The 23,652-nt window shown below is 40.5% G+C and overlaps 2 protein-coding genes across 9 annotated transcripts; one reads left to right on the forward strand and one right to left on the reverse strand.

The window, feature by feature from the left end:
- The first annotated feature begins 5,998 nt into the window (after positions 1–5,998).
- On the forward strand, positions 5,999–23,111 carry LOC148029363 (solute carrier family 40 member 1-like). 8 transcript variants are annotated; one of them, XM_087688159.1, is made up of 9 exons: positions 6,014–6,322; positions 9,626–9,776; positions 12,636–12,832; positions 19,431–19,587; positions 19,723–20,072; positions 20,258–20,429; positions 20,849–20,986; positions 22,595–22,705; positions 22,808–23,111. In XM_087688159.1, exons 1-9 carry the CDS (start codon positions 6,111–6,113, stop codon positions 22,931–22,933), a joined length of 1,614 nt encoding a protein of 537 aa, XP_087544285.1. In that variant the 5' UTR covers positions 6,014–6,110; the 3' UTR covers positions 22,934–23,111. The 8 variants fall into 8 exon arrangements, 7 of the variants coding, with proteins under 7 accessions (XP_087544289.1, XP_087544288.1, XP_087544287.1 ...); XM_087688158.1 differs by adding an exon at positions 6,439–6,573 and having other exon boundaries at positions 6,188–6,322; positions 19,431–20,072; XM_087688157.1 differs by having other exon boundaries at positions 6,015–6,322; positions 19,431–20,072.
- Positions 6,568–7,621, reverse strand: LOC148029364 (uncharacterized). The gene is made up of 3 exons (XM_087688165.1): positions 7,407–7,621; positions 7,203–7,282; positions 6,568–7,098 (listed from the first exon to the last, which is right to left on the reverse strand). The coding sequence occupies exons 1-3, from the start codon at positions 7,444–7,446 to the stop codon at positions 6,841–6,843; spliced, it is 378 nt and encodes a 125-aa protein (XP_087544291.1). The 5' UTR covers positions 7,447–7,621; the 3' UTR covers positions 6,568–6,840.
- Positions 23,112–23,652: the final 541 nt, after the last annotated feature.

Genomic DNA, 23,652 nt, shown 5'->3' on the forward strand with positions numbered 1-23,652 from the left:
AGAACCATCTGCATTGTGCTTCACCTTATAAACCCACTTACAGCCAATTGCATTCTTACCTTTAGGCAAAGGTACCAATTCCCATGCAGCATTTGCTTCCAAGGCATCCATTTCTTCATCCATGGCTTTCTCCCATTTTTCTTTTCCTATGGCTTGCTCAAAAGAAGTGGGTTCTGGTTTCTGTATCACTTTGACCATATATGCATAGTGAATAGCTGTAAATCCATCATATTTCAGCCTATCCACAGGATACCTAGCTCTGGTAGACCTGCGTAAAGTAGGTTCACTCCCAGGTGCTCTCAAAACATCCCTGGTCTTCCTTACTCCAGGTATAACAATAGAAGGAATACCCAACTCATCATCAATACTCTGTTTTGAGCCACTGGATTCACCATCCACATAAGAGTGACATGCATTCACATCAAACATGGGCTGATCTACCTTCTCTTTTCCTTTTCGTGAAACCTGCATACCACTATGTGCATTGTTTTGAGGAGATTCTCCTGATCTCAATCTGCCTGTCCATGGCGAAGAATATGAACCACTGCTAGAGGACACTCCAGGTCCACTAATATTTTGTGACTGCTGCTGTGAATTCTGTGCAGCATTACCATTTTGTGCATCTATATCATCAATCACATTTACTGGTTTATACCAGCTACTCATCTCATAAAAAACAACATCTCTGCTCACTGTAAACTTACGAGTAGAAGGGTTATAGCATCTATACCCTTTTTGCTGCAGAGAATAACCAATAAAGATGCACTTTTCAGCTTTTGGATCCAACTTGGATCTCAACTCATCTGGCACATGAACATAGGCAATGTAGCAAAAAATTTTCAAATGAGAAATATCTGGTTTCCTACCAGTATACCTCTCCTCTGGAGTCATGCCATGCATTGCTGCAATGGGAGTCCTGTTCATTATGTAGACTGCTGTAGCAACTGCCTCAGCCCAATAAAAATCTGGCAAGTCTTTTTCGTTGAGCATGGCACGAGATACCTCTCCAATATGCCTGTTTTTTCTTTCTGCAATTCCATTTTGTTGTGGGGTATGACTGCATGAATATTGCTGCTTTATACCATGCTCCTGCAGGAACCTTGCAAACTCATTTGAGAGGTACTCTCCCCCTCCATCTGACCTTAGGCATTTTATCTGTAGGCCTCTTTCTTTTTCAACCATAGCTTTAAGAGTTTTGAAATGCCCAAAAACTTCACTTTTCTTTTTCATAAAATACACCCAAACTTGTCTACTATAGTCATCAATAAAAGTGACAAAATAATGACAGCCTCCAAGAGATGCAGCTTTAGTAGTCCACACATCAAAGTGGATTAATTCCAATGGCTTCTTACTCTCTTCAACATGTCTAGGAAATGGTTTCCTTGCTTGTTTTCCAAACTGACAGGCTTCACATACCTTATGCATTTCTGCAACCTTGAATTTAGGCAATCCTGCAACAATATTTTGGGCTTGCATTGATTTAAGTCATTGTATATTAACATGACCAATGCGTTTATGCCAGATATCAATATCTGCAACTACACCGGTCCCATGTGCAAACATTGCTGCACTCAATTCAAACATGTCTGCATCCAATGTAAACATTCTGCCCTTCTTCTTTCCTTTTGCTATCAAGCGACCTTTATTTTTCATATCCTCAACAAAGCATCCATGAGGATTAAATCTGACCTGCAAGCCATGCTCAACCATTTGACCAACAGAAACCAAATTCTTGGTGATATTCGGGACATGAAATACATCGGACAGGTATTTCTTTTTCCCATCCTGCATAGACAAAGGAATTTTTCCAATCTGCACAATAGGATGTGCAGTATTATCACCAGTCTCCACAAATCCTGGTTTTTCCATTTTCTTTGCATCCTCCATCCATTCTACATGACCTGTCATGTGGTTTGATGCACCTGAGTCAACATACCATACATCGTTGCTTTCTTCTGCACTTGTCACAGAATTGTTCATGTGCTGCACCATGAACAAATGCTCATTTCTATCATCACCCTGTCTACTAGAAGATGCATAATTCCCTTGTTGCAATTTCCATTCATAATGTCATTCTGCTTTTTATAGCAGTCTTTAGCCATATGACCCATTTTACCACAGTAGTAGCATTCAACATTACTGTTTGCATTTTGGCCTCTTTGCCATCCACCATGACCTCTTTGGCTCCCCCTGCCTCTAGAGTTACCACGTCCTCCTCCATAGGACTGGTTTTCTTGAGTTTGCTGCATATTCTGATTTCTACCACGGCCTCCAGATCGGCCTCCTCTACCTCTGCCTCTACCTCTTCCAGCATTTGAGTAGAAGACAGCTATTGAAGTTCCTCCTGAAGAAGATGCACCATCATTTCTCTGCTCCTTAGAAATTAGAAAAGCAATCAACTCTTCAAAATCAGGAAATCTTTCATGGACGGAAATGGATGTTCGGAACTGTGCATAATCCTTTCCTAGACCATTCAAGGTCACAGAAACTAAATCATCATCTTCCACTGGCAACCCAATGGAAGCAAGTGCATCTGCAATCTTCTTCACCTTCATGTGGTAGTCATTGATGCTCATATTTTCTCTTTGTACATTATGCAACTCTTGCTTGAGCTGCATTTTCCTGGCTTGCGTATTTGTGCTATACATTTTTGACAAAGTATCCCATGCCTCCTTTGGCGTACTTGTATCTTGAATATGCACAATCATAGAGTCTGAAATGCTGATAGACAGCCAGTACATAACTTTTCTGGCTCTCTCATGCCATGCTTTAAATGTCTGCATTTGCTGTTGATTGGGAACATCAGGAAGAACTGATTCTTCTTCATTTCCTGCAACAAATTCCCAATATCCTTTTCCCATAAGGAAATTCGTCATTCTAAACTTCCATGCTTGGAAGTTGTTCTTGTCAAGCTTTTCAGTTACAATCTGTGAAAGAGAATCAGACGCCATTACAGAACACTGCAAAAAATTCGCTCCAATACTTGAAGAAGATGCTATTGCTATTCTCCTAAAAGCTGTAAAACAGGTGTTTCCTACTCTTGTAACCACTCTCACCAACATTCCAGATCCTACTTTGGCAATTACCATTCAATCCTATTTGGATGAAGAAAAGAGGAACCACAAAGAAAGCAACAACAGTCAGGCAACTTCAAATTCCCGTGAACAAGTATTGGTTCATACAGTTCTCACTAAATGTTCTTTCTGTAAGAAAAAAGACATCTTGTAAACAACTGCTGGAAGAAGTATCCCGAGAAAATGAAATGTAACAAATGCAAGAAGACAGGGCATATAACAAGTAAATGCCCCAACACTCCTGAAATACCCAAAGAATTGGTGGCCAACTATGTCTCCAATTCATCTGAAGATCGACTGTTTGACTATTTAAATCATCTACCTAAAACAACCTTGTAAGCCTAATTTATAAAGGCATCCCAAAAAGGGGGGGATCTTTTACATGTCTTGTAATCCAATGCCACCTTGGCATTGAGAGGAGGTGTTAGAAGATGGGCATAGAAACCCACTGTAAGCAAGGCGGTATAAGGGCAGATGGGTGTGAATAGCCCTAGGGGCAGGGGAAACCCTAACCCTAGTTGGCAAAAGGCTATATAAACAGCCTATGGGTCACTATCATTTGAGAGAGAGTGTACCCAAGTTGTACTCTAAGCAACTTAGTAAGCAAGATTTCATTCTTGTACTTTGAGCTCTTCTCTCCCTCTTGTGCACACATTCTATTGTTGCAAACTCTGATTCTCAACAAGATCTACCAGTGGTTTTATGTTTTTCTTTGACAATGCTATTGTTGCTTAGAGCAACCAATTGCCTTGTTTAGTAAAGAGGCAGAGTACAGAGATATTGCAATTGCAGTATGTGAGGTAGCTTGGTTACACAAGCTACAAGCTACTTGGTGATTTAGGGATGTAGGTGGACAAGAAGGTTATCATCTACTTTGATAACCTTAACAACATTCACTTGGCTAGGAACCTAGTATATCATGCACAAACCAAACATATAGAGGTCCATTATCATTTCATTCGAGAGTGAATTATGGCAAGTGATATTGACTTGGTTTATGTAAGTACTACAAAGGATCGAGCTACTGACATTTTCACCAAGGCCTTGGGAGCTGAGAAGCTTCAACACTTCAGGACTATGCTCAGAATTCATGAGCTCATGCTAAGTTCAAGGGGAAGTGTTGAGATGTCAAGCTATATAAGAGCTGGCATCCACTACTATGCACCTTGGTGATGTGGTAGGATATTCTTCACTTGCATGTTAGCTGACTAACATAAGGATATGCCAACAATTCTATAGTTGGACTACACCCACCCAATCCATCCTTGGTTATGGCACATTCATTATCCCACCTCTTCTTTCCTTAGTGGGTTCACACTTAGTGACCATGTGTAAATATGTTATGGTACTTTCATATTAGTCTTTTGTCATGTTGTAGACTTGGTTCTTTTGTGTGGAAGAAGAAGAAAGAAGAAAAAAAAGATTTTAGCCCTCTCCCTCTGTGTGCTCAAGTCTCCATTGATTTTGTGTGTGTGCTCTTAGTTGCTTCACCTCTCTTCCCTCTTGTCTATTTTCAATGAGGAGGACATGATGATATAGAGAGATGCATTGCATTACAAGGACTACATGATGGCCTTGCAACAACAACAATTGCTCTATTGATCAAGACTCACACATTATCTCAACATGACGTATGCTAGTAGTTTTAGCTAGTTAAAATTTGGTTGTTTGAAAGCTATTGATGTGTAAAGTTGTTTGAAAGTTATTGCTGCCATGGGGGTTGGCATTGAGGATGCAACTGCTATTGAAGCTAGAGACAACATGCCATGTAGCGGAGTGGAGGCCATAGAGGTAGAGCTTGGGTAGGGCAACGCAAGCGGCAAAGCAATGGTAGCAAGGAGGTCTGTGGCACAATGTGCATGGCATGATGATCAAGAGGTCGGATGCCCACCACCTTTGACACCAAGTGGTACCTCATTGAGGCTAAGGCCAACAGAATCCCTAACCTCATCAGCTTGAAGGTCTCCCAAGCTAAGGCCATGAAGTATGGGAAGAAGCTACTTCTTCGAAGTTATGTATCGCCCAAGCCCAACACCACAATCTCCACTTCCTATCCTGATCCACCATTTAGTAGTCCCCCCACAGTCTAATTTTAGTGGTTGTAGCCCAACACCACAATCTCCACTTCCTATCCTGATCCACCATTTAGTAGTCCCCCCACAGTCTAATTTTAGTGGTTGTAGCCCACTATTGGGTAACACTCGGAGCTGCTCTTGTTGGACTTAGGTAGGAGAAGAAGAAGGTGATTGAGATGGGACCACCCCATTACTTGTTGTGAGTGTTGAGATGGCTATAATGAGTATTGGGCTTCAGAGCTATGATTGATCCTTCATGACATCATCTTCATCGTGATATAGAAGGGGTTCAATGAGTGTGGAAGGGTAAAAAGGTGTTGTTGTTTCGTGTGTGTGTGTGTGTGTGTGTGTGAGGTTATAAAGCCATTATGGTACACTATATGGGAGCCTAAAATAAGATATGGGAGGATTGGCAAGAGAGGAAAGAATCTTTATATATAAAATTTTGTAATTTCACATGATTTAAGAATTTGTTAGCTTTGAAATATAAGGCTTGGGATCATGCTATGCATGCCATGTAGGATTGGTTTTAGCTTCATGAAATTCATCAATTATAATATAGTATAGATAATTTTGTAATTTCAGATGATTTAAGAATTTGTTAGCTTTGGAATATGTGAAGGCTTGAGACCATGCTATGCATGCCATGTAAGATTGGTTTTAACTTCATGAAATTTGGCAATTATAATATAATATGGATAGTATAGATAATATAGTATAGATGGTATAAATGGATAGCATAGATTCACATTATTTAAGAATTTGTTAGCTTTGGAACATGTGAAGACTTGAGATCATAATATAGTATAGATAGAATAGAATATTTTATTATCAAGTGTTATATTAGTGCTTTATTATTACATTAAAGAAAAGGAATCTTCCATGCAGGTTATTCATAGAATGATGGGCCATCACAGAAGCCTTCCGTGGCTGCTTGATTCAGGTTCTTGATTGATTGCTGATGGATAGGTGCGTGGGTGATGATGAGGCTGGTGGCCAGCAGCCTCTTCCCGGCCAGGAGCACATTTCACACCGTCATGACACTATGGGAGACGCTCCTCCCGTCATTCCTGATGATGATGACACCGTTGACAGACCAGTTCTGGCCTCTCACAGGTCTCAGATTCTTGCCTACCTCTACATCAGCCATTTCCTTACTTGCTGGGGATCAAGGTAATCTCCTTGCTTATTGCCTTAATTCCTTTCGTTGTTATTGTTGTTACTGCTGCATTTGGTGATGGCTCTCACTGTGGCAATTTATGAACAATTGATGATGCTTTTATTCGCAGGAACATTTAGACAATTCCCCACTATAATTCCCTCATTGGGAATCATGACAACGTCATGAGCTTTTGGGAGGGATGGACCACATACCTAGCTAGCTGTGGTCACCAGTTGGGGACGGGGCATGCACCCCAGGCTGGGTATGTAGTGGCTCCCGAGTAAAAAAGCTCGTGATATCGAACACTATAGGATAAACAAGGGAAAACAGCCTCTTTTCCAACATGGCAAAATGCCAAACACCTCTCATGATTTTGCTTGTTGTGATTGCAATTGATGATGATCCTACTAGTTAATTGACAGTTGATGATGGGTTCTGCTTGTTTTGTTGTGATTGCTGTTGTAATCTATGAACGTCTGATGATCTTCTCTTCTTGTTAGTGTCGCTGTTGTTGCAATTGAGTATGGCTCTAGCTGTAGCGATTTATGCATAGTAGATGGTCTGTTATTGTTGTTTCTGTTGCAATTCTGGTGGGCATAACTGTGGTAATTTTGTTCATCATCACCCACCCTTCCCAAAAAGCAGTCAGACGTTGATCAGTCTGTGGGATGTATATATGTGTATAGATAGCTATCTGCCTTGCTTTGGACTCTATCTTCATACCTGTTTTCTGGTTTTTAACACTAACTCTGTATCCTGAGTGAATTTCCATCTCAATCATTCCTACCTGTCCATTTAATCCAGTATTTTGATTATGTTTATGTACAAAAAAAGTTTTAGAAGCATTGGAAAACACGAAGTGAGAGGCCGTGTAGAAAAGCACAATCATACAGTGCCTGTTTGAAGAACCACACAGAAAAGTGAGAGGCCGAGTGATGAAGACCCAAAATTGGCATGGTTGCTTGCTGTCCCTATTATCCACAGGGCCCATGGATTGGTCCATGCAAAGAAGTGAGAGAACTCTGAGTGATGAGAAGGGCCACAAAGCCAAAAGTATCTGCCAAAATTTAACAACTTTCTTGTTGGGAGTTTTACCATGGCTAGGAGCTGTTTGTCGGCAAGTAGCAACATTCATGAAATATAGAATAAGATTCCTTCGAAATGAAGAGGGTAATTAGATAGTGCCCGAATAAGCACTTGGCCTCCTCTGTAGTGAACCGTCCTCAAAAAAGTGTCATATGTACTATTTGTCACAATAGTGTTGATACTAACTCTAAAACATGACTCACAAAAGTAAGGGCTACACAAGAACTTCCTTCAGGAGGGTTGTTGCACAAATTCAATTTGATCAATATTAATTATAGTGTCATCATCTGCTCGCTGCAGACTCATGCATACAAGTAGGCTCTTGTTCCTGTGGTGATGCAGAACACTAACAACTCGAGTATAACACTGACAAAACAATAGTCTAGGTCTTCCGATTGTAGTTGCTTCTTGTACATGTGCCATCTCATGATGCCCATTAGAATCATGATGAACTTGAATCTGTGTTGGACTCGCCTCAGGTCAGGTTGATTTTCTTTTCCAGCTAGTGTCTTGAAAGCTTTAACAGGGAGACCAATACACCTCTTAATGTGGATATCTAAGTCCACCTTGCTTTCCCTTTCTATCCAACCTAACTAATGCTTAGGAGGTCTGTGAGAAATCTGAAGGGAGAGAGATTGACTCTAGTGGCTGTCACCCCATTGCTTTTTCAACTTATCCTTGCATCCCCTTGGTGTCATTTTCCACTGTTCAGTGAGGCATCGTACAATTCCTTGGAAAATTGCCTAGTTGTTTACATTCGTAACAAGTATTTGGAAAGGATGAGAAGTGGAGTTTGTATGGGATAAGGGTGACCTTCATTCACGTCCACATCAAGAGATTTCACTTGCCATATCCTAGGCTGTACATACTGTAATGTATCTTCAAATCCAGCGGGAACAAGGAACCTCATACAATACTTTGCCCAGAATTGTGCTAAGGAACATTATTTAAGGGTCAACTACATTCAGAAAAATGGCATAAACTCCCTTACAGGATCACAATGGGGATCCCAAGTCATAAGATATGTGAGATGACCAGCCCTCTTTACTCCTGCCACAGTAAACTACTGACAAACAACATTAATCTGAACATTGTGCAGCTCAATGTATTATTCCCATAAAAGCAAGGTGCTCACTACTGCATGCTTTACCCATGCTTGGACATTAGGTTCAGTCATGAGTTTCCTGTTGAAATTATACACATAGCCCATACCATTGGGCTATGAGACTGTTCTTTCTGCAGCTCTTCATGCCAAACAATCCTCACAAAGAGTTTGCAAGATATCAAGCTGGAATGATGAGTAGGGAAAGCTATGAGAGGAACCTGTGTTTGGACTTTGCTTGATGATTCTACCACTAGTTCAATCCCTGTTCTCTTCTTTCTTCTCGGGGAAGTTGCTATATTTATATCCACTACATCACGTGCGTTCAAGGCCTATTTATAAATATCCTTATCTGTGAATTTTTCTTGAAGAAAACATAACCCTTTTCTATTCAATTTGTAAATAACCCCCTTTATATTACACCCTTCTGTATGTAAAAATGTATAAAAATGGTATTTTAAAAATACCTTTTTTTGAACCCACGTGATGCACACATATATTCATGAGTAACTTACCCGAGTCCTTCTTACATAAGGCAAACGATTCAGGGGGCTCAGAGGCTTGAAATCTGAAAATTCGACTGCCACCTTGAGATTCAGTTCCATTACTGTAGAAACTCCCTAAGAGCTGCAGATCTGTTGCTAATATTCTGCATGCATAATCTGACCAATTCAACATATCAACAGCTCTAGAATGCCTCAAAACATTGAAAATGTCCCTTCAATTGCTGAATTCTGAGTTTGGATGTGCATGCCCTCATGCACACACAAGTTACTCACTTCACATACATTATGCATACCCTATGTGCACTATGCAAACCCATTTCATCCTGAGCATCAATGTATTCAAATTATCATTGCCTAGGTTGTTTGGAGCCATGGGTCTATGTACATCTTGCAAGCTTATGTATATGACAATTGCAGTAAGTTAATGATAGTCGAGTTTGTACATTTAGCAAGCTCTTTCTTCTAATGAATTGACTTGTTTTATGTGGGTTATAAATCCGTTTTATTAAAAAAAGGGATGCTTTTGTATGGAACTGGGCATCAGAGACTGAATTTTAGAATTATTCACACAGAGCATCAATGCTCCCAAAGCTGACTTGTAGTCCTGATTCTCTGTACAGGATGTGGGAATTTGCAGTCGGTTTATTCATGATCGAGATCTGGCCCAGTTCACTACTATACACTTCTTTGTATGGTTTGATGGAAGACTTTAGTGTGGTGTCTATGGGTGTCAGTGCTGGAAAATGGGTGGATAAAACTTCACGTTTGAAGGTGGGCCACCATGACAATAATGGGGATCTTTAACTCATGCAACTGGTCTGTTTGGCTTGCACACCACAAATTATAAATATTATGTCTCTTTGATTTAGAAAAAGCTAGTCTTATGGATGAACTCAAATCTGAAAGCAGTAAGATTTAAAATATCATAAAGTCTAAATGGTCAATCAAAGAGATACCACAAGACCTTGGTAATCAGCTCTTAGTTGTGTGGAGTTTCCATGGTCAGGCTTTACCTTAGATGAGATTTGTTGCCACCCCTAGAATAGTTCAACTTATGCAATCTGATGTTTTTTATCTCATTCATAAATTTTGGAGTTGAAGGCCTGCTAAGCAAAAGCTCCAGAAAATCCCCTTGGGAGGGTGTGCAAGTCTTCCATACCAAACCACACACCCCCTGCACATTTTCAAACTCACATGTTAAGCGTAGCTCAATATTTAAAGGCGAGGCAAAGTTTAATAGGAATCGCAAAAGGTAGAGTGAGATTGGATGGCAATGCCTTTTGTTTGTGAGAGGAAATGGCAACAATACTTACCTTTTTGCACTTGCCCTGCTTCAGCAAAGATTTGTGTTACTACCAACAGCATGTCTCAAAAGTATGAAGTCTTTTGCATCACAATGGAAGGGTGATAATTCGCCTATGTCCAGCCCATGCTTGGAGAACCAAGGAAGTACTGCAGCATACCATGATAGGTAGCCATTGTGTATAAAGTACTCAATATGACTCTAGACCTAGATGTACTAGTTTGTTTGGGCTCATGGCATTGATGTGTCTAATGTAGATGATGGTTTGATGTCCTAGCATTTGGCCAGACATGCATGCACACACACGCGCACACACCGTAAAATACAAGAGTCACAAGAGAACTATATGTACAGCAGAGAGACTGAAAGAGAGAACCTTAATACAATTACCCATTATTTTGGGGAGAGAGAGAGAGAGAGAGAGAGAGAGAGAGAGAGAGAGAGTGTGTGTGTGTGTTATCTGCTGGTCTTCGGCAGCATGAATTTGACACACATCTTGCAGGACTTTGTTGCAGTGACTGTCCACTTCAGATTTCACGAGGAAAGAGTCAGGTGGCATTGGCATGGAGTTTCTGCAACGTCTTGATTTAGATATAGAAAAGGAACATGTAGACTTGAATTAGGGGTCATGAGCTGGTGACTCTGATGTTGATGTTGAGGATGTGGGTATCGGAAGCTTACCATGGATGCCATAAGTTCAGGTGTTCTGAATATATCTATGTAGGATGGGGATGCTTGTCCACCTCATGCAAATGGGGATGGCATTATCTGCTGGTTTATAGCAGCATGCATGTCAAACACTTCTTGCAGGAATTTGCTAGTTTGTTTCAGACATTGTTCACTTCAAAATTCAAATTTGATAATGGAGTTGTCAGGTGGGCATAGACATGAAGTTCTGGAAGAACATTTTCTTTCAGATATGGAAAAGGACCATGTAGACTCAGATGGCGGGGCACACATATGTGACTCTGATGTTGATGGTGAGGATGCATGTAACTGCCTTAAGCTAACCATGGATGCCATGGTTTCAGGCATACAAATACACCTTTGCAGGATGGGACTCTGATGTTGATGGTGAGGATGCATGTAACTGCCTTAAGCTAACCATGGATGCCATGGTTTCAGGCATACAAATACACCTTTGCAGGATGGGAATCTGGGTTCGCCTCTTGCAAACAGGGATGACATGTTTTGGCAAATGCATTCACAGCCTAATGCTTTGATGCATGATTATGTCAATGCAAATAAGGGAAGCTGCATTACCAGAAAGGAAACACATAGTGGCTAGTTTGGGTGCTGATATGGTGTTGTTGCAGATTGCTGACTCTGATGAGAAGGGAGCCATCGTTTACTTCTAAGAGATGCACACCATTGATTGAGTGTATTAGGGCTTGGTTGGAGCCTGTAGGCCTTGGCTTGACTGCCAATGCAAATACATGAGCCAGTGGTTGAGGAAACTTATGACGCTATGGCCTGGTCGTAGGCCATGGCATTGCACGGCAATGCAAATACGCAGGAGCTAGTGGTTGATGAAATTTATGATGGTCCCAAAGTTTTTTTTGAGATAAATTTTGCCATTCCCTAGGATCATGCACGCATTCTGCAGCAAGTTCCTCTTTTTTTAGATGGCCAGAGCCTAGTTGGTACATGTAGTTCCATGGCGGCCATTATTCCTTGGTAGGCATGTCCTATTTGGATGGAAGTGATTAACTTCCCTTTGCATCTTTGGCACTTTATTCCTTTGGCTTGTGCTCCTTGGGACCAAGTTTTGATTGAGTGAAGATTGGTATCTTAGAACAAGAATCAATGTGGTCAATTAGGTCATTCCATTTCAGAGCGTCTCTAGGAGATTGCAGAGCAGCAAGGACGCGCGAGGCTCAAAAGGATTTGGTGTAGGATGTAATACCACAGGCTGCTTTGAATAGCTGCACTATTAAACCCCCTGCACTGGAAGAACAGCCTGTTTTAGGTGAGGCAAGCCAGAAGACCTGCATCAGTGGTTTTCTCATTATCTATTTATAAACACATCAGTATAACTCCTGTAGGCTTGTTCTTTGTTGCATGTGCCTTAAGCTAAGTGAATACAATGCCATCAAAGGCTGTTTATGATAATAGTTGTGTTTTATCAACCCTTGCCAAGCCGCAAGTTGATCAAGAAAGGCCAAAAACTCAAATTACATAGTTTGAAAACCAGTTCCTCAATTTGGTGAGCATAGTTACTTTCGGTTAATGAAATTTGTCATAGAGATTTTGTGAACTGCCAAACATGACTTTAGAAGATAATTATTCAGAATCATAGGTCCGAGCATCATCTGTTTTATGTGCAGGTAATACGAGTTTCTTTAGCTATGCGGAATGCCTCAGTAATAGCAGCTTCTTTGGCCTTGATTGTCTTGCTTCTTAAACCCAGTTCAATGTTAAGAGGGTCTAAACCAGCTATTGTTCTCACTATTCTGGTGGACATATTTGGTGGAGTTTCAGCTCTTGCAGCTCTTGTTACCAATATTGCTGTTGAGCGTGATTGGTAAGTTACAGCATGAGGCTGATAAATATCTGAGGACATTGAATATAATGTTTTCTTATATGCCACATCTACTTAAGCACAATACATCTTGCTGAATACCTTTTGTAGATGTTAATATAGCTTGCTTGCTTTCTTTCTGTTGTCTGTGTGTGGGTGAGTGATGGTAACTATGAAAATGAAATCATTTGGCCACTGGTCTATACATTATTTTGAGGCTATTTGTGGGAGATTCAAGAAAGGGTTGAAGGCTGCCCTTTTGCAACAAGGTTGATGCAAGACTGGGAACAATAATGAAAGTATCTTCATTGGTCAGATAGACCTCTAAATAGGGTTAACTCTTTCAAAGTTGAAAGCCTTCATCGGAGCAAGGCTTTTCCTCATCCGAGAGAGGCATACTTTTGGACATGCCTTGATTTCAGATATGTGGGAGATGTGCTTGATTATCAAGCCAATGTGCTTTCTTCTTCACAAGTAAGAAAACGATTGGATCTTTGTATGGATCATAGACTTATTTGGAGAGAAAACAATGTTTTTTTCATATTTCCACCCCTCAAAGAGAAAGATAGGTTTCATGATTTAACATTCAGTGGAGATGTATGTGTTCTTCTTCTTGTTCATGCATACAAGGTCTTGAAAATCAGTTGTGACATACAAATAAACCTCTTAAGATAGTGGTAAAGGAAATTTTCCAACCATCTGGAAGAGTAAATTGCCTTTTCAATTCAGAGTAAAGAGGAAAAAGACACTCTTTCAACTCTTGGGTTAATCCTTACTTGTTTAGTTATCAAAATTATACCCTGTTTTTTTTTTCTTTTGGAGATAAAAGATTCACACTCGAATGCCCACGAGGGCCACCTATGCTCCCCTCCAAATATTAGCCAAAAGAGCAAGCAAGAGCCACATTGGCATTTTTCCTATGTGCAAATAGGGTAGTTTGCAAGTTGAATGAATAGTGGAGCTTGATCACACTAGGATCCTCCTTGGTGAGCTTATTAAGGAGAAGGACCAACTGAGTGTTCAAGTGGGCAAGAGCCCGGACTTACATGAAAACACCATGTGAACATAGGTGTCCAACCAAGTGACGCACCTAGTAAGACCTGAATGTACAACCTCACATTCATGAGTCCAAGTGTTAACTGCTAGGCCATCACCTGTGGCACCACAAATGAATATTGAACTCAAATGATTGAAACAAAAGTGTTTTTATGGAGACGTTTGATGGGCACACTCCTACTAGGACATTCATTGGCAGAAAAGGAGTATTGCATTTTCCTATCAAAGATGTGCAAACAGTTAGAAGATGGTTTATCATATACCATGGTCATGTCTAGTTACAAAATCCTTTGTGAACACATAATTGGGTATCTTGAAATTTTGATTTCCAAGCAAGATGTTTGGGAGAAAATTTTGGATTTTTGGGTTACTTTCTCCTCATCGGATTTCTCTTAAGACAAAGAACAGATGAACTTAGAGATGAAGAACTTGGAAAATGGAACCCATATACCAAAGCATGAGAGTGTATACAAACACACAGGTTGGGGGTTGCTCCCAGACACCCTCTCTCCAACAAGATGCGGTGTGCCGAAATAATATGCATGGAGGAGGAGATGAAGCCCATAATAAATGGAAATGGAGCCTCAATGAGAGCAAGTCAGCCAGCCACTAATAGAGTCAAAGAAGAAGTTGGCTGGCCTCATAAGCACCCCACTCAATCAATGAGAAAGTCACCCAACTCAGCCCACTAAGCTTCCCAGAGAATTTCCCACACAACCCATGATACACACAATGCTAACACCCTCTCTCAAATTATGGGTGACAAGTAGTACAATGAAATATACGATGATGAAAGACCCACCATAGTAAATACAATAATGAAAATTAGAGAGGACCATGGATATCCAAGTAGTGGGTGATGAAGCCATCACCAAGGTGCCTCAGAAAGATACTATTGTCAATGTCGATTATACCAATCCCTAACTACAAAGAGTAGAAATAGTTGAATCTTAATTCCCTTCACAAACTAGCTCCATAAAAAGCACATCATGACTGTGGGTTCCCCACCTCTTGCCAAATTGCCAAAGTTTCCCTCATGTGGGAATAGACTAGGAGTAAAGATTGCTCTTTGTCTCACCTCCCATCATGAACCTGAAAGGCAAACCAGCTCCAAGATTTGAATTTCCCATACTTCATTGGTGCATGTAGAAAGCCACACTCAAGACCTCCCACATCTACATATGGATGAGGCTAGCATGCCCCCCATTTGCAGCACCTACTCAGTCTCTCTCTCTCTCTAGCATTGGAGAGTTGTGAGGGATGATGACACCAATAGGGCTAGAAGACCGATTCCATGGTCATCGTGCCCATTGCCACATGTTTGGAATCTCTGAGGATGAAGAAGAGTCGGAGGAGACCTTATTGTTTTCCTTCTATTTTTGCAATGTTGTTAGCATCTTTCCACATAAATATCATTGTTCCTCCTCCTTGTACTTCGTGTCACCCTTTTTTGAAGCAGCCAAGGCTCTTTCATAAGGGCTGCTAAAATGACATGGCAGCCTCCCTTGGAATCGCAAAGCAGATTCATGCTCCAATAACATAGATGTCATGTGTTGAAAACTGACTAGAGTGGTAGATCTCTGAGCTCGTGAGACATTCCCTAGATTTTCAAACTCCAGAGTCAGTTTGTAGGGTCCAGTCCTCACCAAATGAGCTTTGGCTGTTGACTGCATGTTGCAAAGCTGACCCTGGATGATAATGTGGAAAACAGCCTATGAGCTCAGATATTGTTTGCTTTGGTAAGTTTCAGCATATGACTTCTATATTATTGGAGCTTGAGTCTACACTCAGGTTACAGTGACATTGCTTTCTCATTTTGGTACCATCCATGGCCGAACACTGGCTGCTTTAGAGAGGGGTGACATGAAGAAGAAAAAGAAGGGGCAACACTATTCCTATGGCAAGAAGGGGCATCTTTGAAAGGACTTCCAGAAACCAGTGGTTGTGCAAAAGAAGAAGGAGAAGAAGAGCAAAGGTTCCAACTTCATTGTCTTAAAATTTCGAGTTTGATTTTGGTCATGTGGCCAAGGCATCAAATTTCTACCTCTGGTGGTGTTGTAATCCCTCAATACTCTCTAGATCAAAGAGGGAGTGTGGGAGGGTAGTGGAGGTGGTGCGTGGAAGACTCATTCATATTCGGGTTGGTAGGCCCTAAGTGTGACCTTTTACATGCCCTTGGCAGAGCTAGTTTGCCTTTTAGGGACATGATGAGAGTGTTCAACAATGAGTGGTGTTTTCTCCTTGTCTGTTCTCACATGAGGGAATCCCTTTGGTGGTTTGGACGAAGGAGGATAATCCATGGTCATGATGTGGTTTTTGTGGAGCTAGTTCATGATACACATCGAGATTCAACTACTTCTATTCTTTATTGTCAGGGATTGGTATGATCGACATTGACATCAATGTCTCTCCAAGGCACTTTGCTGGTGGCTTGATCACCCATTGCTTGTGTATCCATTCTGGTTGTCATTGTTGTATGTATATAGTGGTATAGGTTTTTGGTAGATCATTGTTGTGGTATGGGACATGGTGATGGTTCCTAGGGGCATGTTGTTCCCCGTCATTGTATATTTTATTATGTTTCTCACCCATGATTTGAGACTAGGTGTTAGGTTTATACATTTTATGGGCTATTCGGGTTTTTATTGAACATTTGTACAACTCCTTAGACCAAAACACAAAATTGCAAAATGGGAGAAGAGTAGAATCTGATGAATGAATGAATGAATGCTGAGTATGAAAAGCAAAGAAGATGATATAGATGTGGTGCTCAAGCAATAGAGATGTCCAACCTGTTAGCAAATTTTTCAACTCGTGTGAGTCTGTGCATACCTATTAGGGCCGTGCACATTGCCTTTTATTTAGGCATTATATTAGTGATTTTTGTGTGGCATTTCATGCCAATGGTTGACCAACTGCCATTTTAGGTCTATTTATTTTGTGGCTCCTCCTCCTCCCATTCAATCATCATCATTCTTTAGGTGGTCTTCTTGTTGCAGAGAGGAGCTAGTGCCAGTACCCGCGCAGCTAGTGACTCGCTGTTATACGTGTCATTCTCATGTTTGGTGCATGGATTCCATTTCCCGAGCACATCTCTGAGTTCTCTTTCTTTGCAGTGTTCTTCTGTTTTATTTCCTTTTTTTCTTGTGTTCAGCAATTTATTTTAGCACTCATCTATGCTTCCATTGTTGCACCACTTCTGACATGGTATCAGATTGCAAGATCTATGCTGCAATTTCTTTGTTGATTACATGTCCTTCTTCCCTGTTGCTAATCAGGCGACGTGTTGCTAATAATTTTCAACCTGTTAGAGGTCCATTGCTGCCTATGTTTTCAGCCTGCACCCTGCATTTTCAGCCTGCGTCAACGTCACAACCTGCAATCGTTTGTTTGCTGCCTTAAGTGCTCAACCAGCCTGCGTTTTTCATTTTCTACCTCTAATTATGGTTGGCAACTACTTTTCTAGGCCGTTTTACTGTTTCTGGCAGTTTTTGACTGGGCTTTCTTCATTTTGCAGCATTTGCCCTTCGGTTTTGATTATTTTTTGTTGCATTGCATGTGAACTCTCATTTTATGTAGTCTTTGCTATTAATTTGATTGTACTCCGTGTACCCTCTATCCTCTATCTTCTCTTCTTCTCCTCTCCCGATAGCTCCTCCCTTCACTTCTATAGATGATAAGCTACATGGACCTTACTATCTCACTTGGAGTGCTGTGATGAAAGTGTGGTTTGTGCAAAAGCGGATTTGGTATATTGTATGTGAACCTATTCCTCAGCATTAGCATCCTTTTCCTCTTCCCGAAGATTTTGATGAGGACAACCATGAGGAAGCTGTGCTTACATGGGATTCGGATGATGCATGTATATATTTTGCATTGATTTGGCATATTTCGAGAGACGTTCTATCGATGGTTACCTCCTACAGGACATTAGCAGAAATATGGTTGAAGCTTCAGGTGTTGTATAAGGCACCTTCCCCAGCAAATGAAGTTTGAGCTGACAAACACCATTCTGTCATTTTTGCTCTGTATTACACAAGTGCAAGACCAACTTTGACACGTGTAATCTAGCCCTTCCAAGGGCACATCTAGTGGGGATAGTACTCTACAAGCTCCCCTCGAAGCCAATGCTTTTCGGGCACAGACATTCTCTACACCTGTGAGCTTTACACATGTCCTCGATGCTGCTTGAGCATGAGGCATCTTTGCGTTTACAGGGGAGGCTTTCATCTCATCACGGAGGTTCCAATGAGGCCTTTACAGCTTCAGAGAAGGATGACAGGAAGGAGTCATTGAAGACCCACTACTATCACTGTGGTAAGAAGGGACACTTATGGCAGGACTATAAGGAGTTAGCAGTCTCCTAGAAGAAGAGGGAAAAGAAGAAGAAGCAGGATGCTAATCCTATCATACTTGGAGCTGAAACAAAAGATCCTAATCCTATCGTACTTGGCATTGAAGGAATTAAACCTAATGTGGATGATGCAATTGCTGAGTCTAATCCTAATACTCAGAGCAAAAGAAAGAGATCTTAAATATCATGTGAATAGGGAGAGACAAGAGAATTGCAATTGATTAGCACCAAAGGGATGAAGAGTGGTGCACACACTGAGTCATTTTTATAGGTAATAGGAGCCAGAAGATGTCTCATGTCATATAACTGCCTAGAGTGTCAAACAAAATGGCAGAATTTCCTTTCTGGGGCTGTTTTAATGAGCCAAAAAATGCCAGAAAATAGGATAATGTAAAGGCAAGTTTGGGTAGCTCAACAGCATCTACCAGATATGAAGGAACATAGGAGACACAGACACACTGCTTGCAGAATTGTGGAGCATTCAAGGGGTTTGGAGGAGTGCTTCCATATTGGTCTTCCATGGCACAATTGGGATTGTGGTAGCACCTTGGGGGGGCAACAACCTGGGTCAGGAACAGAGGTCTAGCAGGAAAATATGGGCAGCAACTGTGCATTACGCCTACACCAATCTTCTTGCAGATGGAGTGAACTTCAGGACACTCAAAATGGGGAGGTTGATGGTATTGTGATGGCTTCAAATATCTAGATAGCAATATGCTATTGAGGCACACCACATATCCATAGCAAAGACCCTCTCTAGGAGTTTGACAGGGATCATTCACTCTCTCTGTGGGTGATGGAAGTGATTGCAGGATGATACTGAGTGCACGAGGAGGATGAGTGATGCCTTTCTTGACATATGGGATTCTAGCACACCTTTCACCTAGAGTCACATATGGTTTGGCATTGGACCACTTCTTAGGAAAAAACTGTGTCCTAATTGAACAAGGGTCTATGATTTGCCTTAGCTCATTATTGTGGAAGTTAAGCTGTAAAATATAAATGTGCCTGTGAAGTTGATACTATGTTAAATACAAGATGGTGACTTGCATCTGTGTGGTCTCATGGAGATATCTGGCGTAATTGGTTCATAGTTATTTCTGTAGAGAAATATGTGATCATGTGGGAGGAGAAACCACAACACTCCCTGATGTGTTACAGGAGACTAACTAGACATGCTTTTAATGGCAGGGTGCTTGCTATCACAGAAGAAGCACATGTAACAACACTCACAAAAATGAATTCTGCAATGCGGAGCATTGATCTAACCTGCAAACTACTTGCTCCAGTTCTCGTTGGATTTATAATGAGCTTCGTGTCTGTGTTGGTGGCTGCTATATTCATATCAGTATGGAGTTTATTGTCCATTTATTTTGAGTACTTCTTGCTGTCATCTGTTTATCACAAAATTCCAGAACTTCAAGCAAGGACTCAAGCATGCGGAAGAAATGCTGAACTTCAAAGCGTCTCCAATTCTGTACAGGGAACTGCAGTGTCTCCTACTTACATTGATCAAGAGAACTTGACATATGAGAATAAGCAAGGACCCGAGGATTTGAAAGTTAGTGATGATGATCACGAAAAAATCATGTCACATGACAATCATGAAATAACTCAGGTTGAAGAAGTTGATATTAAACAAAACAAGCATATACCAAAACCTACTTTTGTGAGGCTGATTCAACTGGGATGGAGAAACTTAAGTAGATTGATTGACCGGATTTGCAATAGCATTGTGGGACTTGCATTGTGTGAGGGTTGGAAAGTTTATGTCAGGCAGGAAACGGTACTGGCAGCAGTGTCACTCTCCCTGCTGTATTTCACTGTCCTAAGGTCTGTCTCTCTCTTACTGAATAAATAATCAGTTACAATACTGTTAGTTAAAGTAGTTACAGAACATTTTTGTAAACAAGAGTTTTTGTCAAAGAGAACAGTTTAATTCAAATGTATGCAAGTATGTGTGGTTTTTCATTGCTTGAGGTTGTCATATACTCACATCAGCATTATATTTTAATCAGCTTTGGATCTTTAATGACGGCAGCGTTAAGGTGGAAAGGGATTCCTGCCTACATTTTGGGCCTTGCTCGTGCAATCGCTGCTCTAGTTGGGATAAGTGCTGCCATTGCATATCCCAGAGTTCATGCTTGCTTACAGACTATACGAACTGGGCTTTGGTCTCTATTATTCCAGGTTAAGAGTGCACTCATATATCCATATTTATAATATAATCTTGAGCATCCCATTTGCTTGAAGGTCTGATATTTTGTGTGGCGAAAGCAATTGAATGTTGGTGACTTGTGAGGTTAAAGGCATTGAGTACATTAGCATATCCAATGCTTACCATCAGAATATGCTTATTTGTTATGTGAATAGCTTGCTTAGGTGTGAGAAATACAACTGCAGTATCACTTCATGATTGGAAATATCAGAAGCGAAGGTTGAATGTCTCTACATCAATGTCTTTCTGGCTTTACTTGCTTCAGTTGAGTTTAGTGTGCTGCAAGAAGTTAAGGATTGAGAATTGAAGCTTGCTAATGTCTTCATAGTTGCATTTTTGTGCCATGGAGGTGCCACTGTGCTAAACTTACTTTCCTTAAAGCCATGTGCAGTGGATAGTCCTTGCTCTATGTGTGGCATCAAATTGGGTTCCTCACATGATAGCTTCATCGACTCTTCTCATGGCCGGTGTCGCTTTTTCAAGATTTGGTCTTTGGATGTTTGATTTAGCTGTATTGCAGCTCATGCAGGTATGCATTAGTTCACTGCTTGCTTGATTGTGTTCTTTCCCTTTTCTGTGAGAGATTTGTGTTGCTGAACTTTGATTTGATGATTACTCCAACAAACTTGGCCCTAAGGTTGTGTGCAAGGTCTGCTGTGACAATCAGCTATCAAAATTTAGCTAGCGTTACAAACATGACTCGTGCTAGATTTTCTGTTGTCTTGACACGCATCATGACTCGTGCTAGATTTTCACCCTGGCAAGTACATGGGTCAGATTAGTGATCACGTGCTTCAGCGTGCCTCTACATGTTTTCATGTGAGGTCCTTTAAACTTCTTTTCTTCTTTTCGGGGAAGAGGTAACTGGGTCCCCAAGCATTAGCTTAGGTCCTAAGCATCGCCCTGGTTAGGGCCCTTACTTATTTTCTTATTTATGGAAAAGAGTTAGCCCATATTAGTTTGGGCCCTCAGGGGGTAAGGGGGCTGAGTCAGCCCAACACTTGGTAGATTTGTGCTTAGTCAGATTGCACTACGTTTTGTAAGCTCAATATATTCTTATGTATGTACATTTGTGCTGTTCGGTGACATTTTATCACTATCTTCAGCCCATCTGGAAGATTTCCATTTTCCTTACGAGCAATCCAATTTGGTACTTTTAAAGGAATCTAGCAATGCTATAGACTCAAGGAATTCGCTATTCTTGTAGCTGACTAAAACATCTCGTGTCTTGCAATGGATTAAGATGAAGTTTGGGGTCAGGGGGAATCCTTGCAAAGTGTTCCTTGCATTGATGTTTTAACTCATGCTTAGTTTGTGTCCATCGGCCAGCAACTTTCCTACTCTTCCCAATGCTTTCCTTAAATATGAAGATATACAAGTCCTTAGTGGACCATTTCTAACAAAAGTGAACTTATGCATGAGATAGGCATCTTTTGTTGTGGCCATCAAGCCCTACTTCATCTTGTAAATAAATTGTGCCAGACACACCCTCAAGAGTGCAAGAGGATGAATTGCATAATGCACACCTTGTAGATCCTAGTTCCATTTTTATCAAGGTAGACTTGATGCCTTGATAGCGGATTAGTAGACATTCTGTGATTAGCCACAGGACCCAGTATAGTCTATATGCTTTCATATCTCTCAACATGCAATGGAACCACTTGATTAAGACATACTACAAAAGGTGACATGCTTGTTATAGCTCTTGTCCACCAAGGAAAGGGTTTTGTGATGCAAATGAGCCCCATCCATGTGCATTGTTTAGTATAATAAAGGAGCACTTGATTGAACATTATCATTCCAAAGCTTGCAAAGGTAATACCCATATTAAAAGTATAAGTTGATTGATTTTTGGAAGTATACTCTTGATAGCTTGCAAAGGTAGTAACCATATCAAGTATGAGTTGTTGTTTTGTTTTCTTGATAAGTATGAGTTAATTGATTTTTGGAAGGATGCTATTGATAGCTTTCTTGTTGATCACAACATGTTTCTTTTTCTAATGACAACTTTCAAACCTTCTCATAGAGTTGTCAAGTCATCAATAAGCGCATTTCAAAGTACATTAGTGAGATTTCTATCTAGTGTTTGTTGTAAACTAGCTCTTGGCATTTAAAGAAGCTTTATACCTCCTTACAGGAATCAGTACCTGAATCCGAGCGTGGAATTGTAGGAGGAGTTCAGAATTCATTGCAATCTTTCTTTGAGATGATGTTCTTTGTTGTGGGGATGATTATTTCGAGTCCCAAGGCAATATCTACTTTGTGCCATTATTTTTGCTCATGGATTAGATTAGATGTCTTATGTTTTTTTCCCTTCTTACTAACCTCTTTGATTGTTCAACATGAGCAGGATTTCAACAAGTTGGTCTTCTTATCTTATACTGCAGTAACAATCTCACTTGTTCTATATTCTATTCAAGTATATCGAGTTCGTGGGCACTTGATTCATATTCATCCTGTTTTCAAGTATCGTTGAATATCGTTGCCTAATCTTTTCCTTATGATAGCACCATGCATATGAAGTCACTATTCTTCATATTCCTCGTGCAAGAGAAGCTATTCTCTCTAACGCATATAAATCATCTCATGAAAATGTGAAAATTCATGGTTGATGTGAACATCAAGAGATGTTTGATTCAATTTTTGTTTCCAAAGTGCCCTTGATTGAACATTATTGTTATTGGTATCCATTGGTGCATGTATGCAGTGCCACACTTACATATTCGACATTCTCAACCACATTAAGCATCATTTGAAACACACCAAAGTTGATAGGTGCCTCTTATTGGACCTCCTTAAGCACCATTTGAAACACACCAAAGTTGAGAAAGAGCTCTTGAACCATATTAAACAAAACTATCTAATAATAAACAATATGTTTACCATTCTTTTTTAAGAATAGATTTTGCAAGCTTAGGACATTCAAATGCACTTGAATCTAGAGAGAAATTATGATTCCTTTTCAAGATCAAGTGGATAGAAACACAAGGGGCTAGCCAAGACTTTTGGGTGGGGATCACATAAAGGATGACAAATTTGTGATACTCATGATGTCGAGAAATTCGCAACATTTTTAAGGAAATTCTAACACTAGCTCCCAAGGTAGGGAATAGAAGGCTACACTAATCATGTGGAAATGTGTACATTTTTTAGGAAATTCTAGCACTCAAGTTGGGATGATGGGAAATAGAAGAG

Source organism: Lygodium microphyllum, chromosome 11, assembly GCF_053477565.2.
Source record: "Lygodium microphyllum isolate KBCC chromosome 11, Lygodium_microphyllum_v1.1.10, whole genome shotgun sequence".
Lineage (NCBI taxonomy): Eukaryota > Viridiplantae > Streptophyta > Polypodiopsida > Schizaeales > Lygodiaceae > Lygodium > Lygodium microphyllum.

What these genes read in the sequence shown, in the direction of transcription:
- LOC148029363 (XM_087688157.1), top strand. Translation starts at nt 6,111, where the DNA reads ATGGATAGGTGCGTGGGTGATGATGAGGCTGGTGGCCAGCAGCCTCTT. An exon ending in ATAAAACTTCACGTTTGAAG is followed by an intron (nt 9,777 to 12,635) that starts GTGGGCCACCAT and finishes TTTTATGTGCAG; the next exon opens with GTAATACGAGTTTCTTTAGC. An exon ending in CTGTATTGCAGCTCATGCAG is followed by an intron (nt 20,987 to 22,594) that starts GTATGCATTAGT and finishes ACCTCCTTACAG; the next exon opens with GAATCAGTACCTGAATCCGA.
- LOC148029364 (XM_087688165.1), bottom strand. Translation starts at nt 7,446, where the DNA reads ATGAATGTTGCTACTTGCCGACAAACAGCTCCTAGCCATG. An exon ending in ACAAACAGCTCCTAGCCATG is followed by an intron (nt 7,283 to 7,406) that starts GTAAAACTCCCA and finishes TGTGGATAATAG; the next exon opens with GGACAGCAAGCAACCATGCC. An exon ending in TGGTTCTTCAAACAGGCACT is followed by an intron (nt 7,099 to 7,202) that starts GTATGATTGTGC and finishes TTAAATGGACAG; the next exon opens with GTAGGAATGATTGAGATGGA.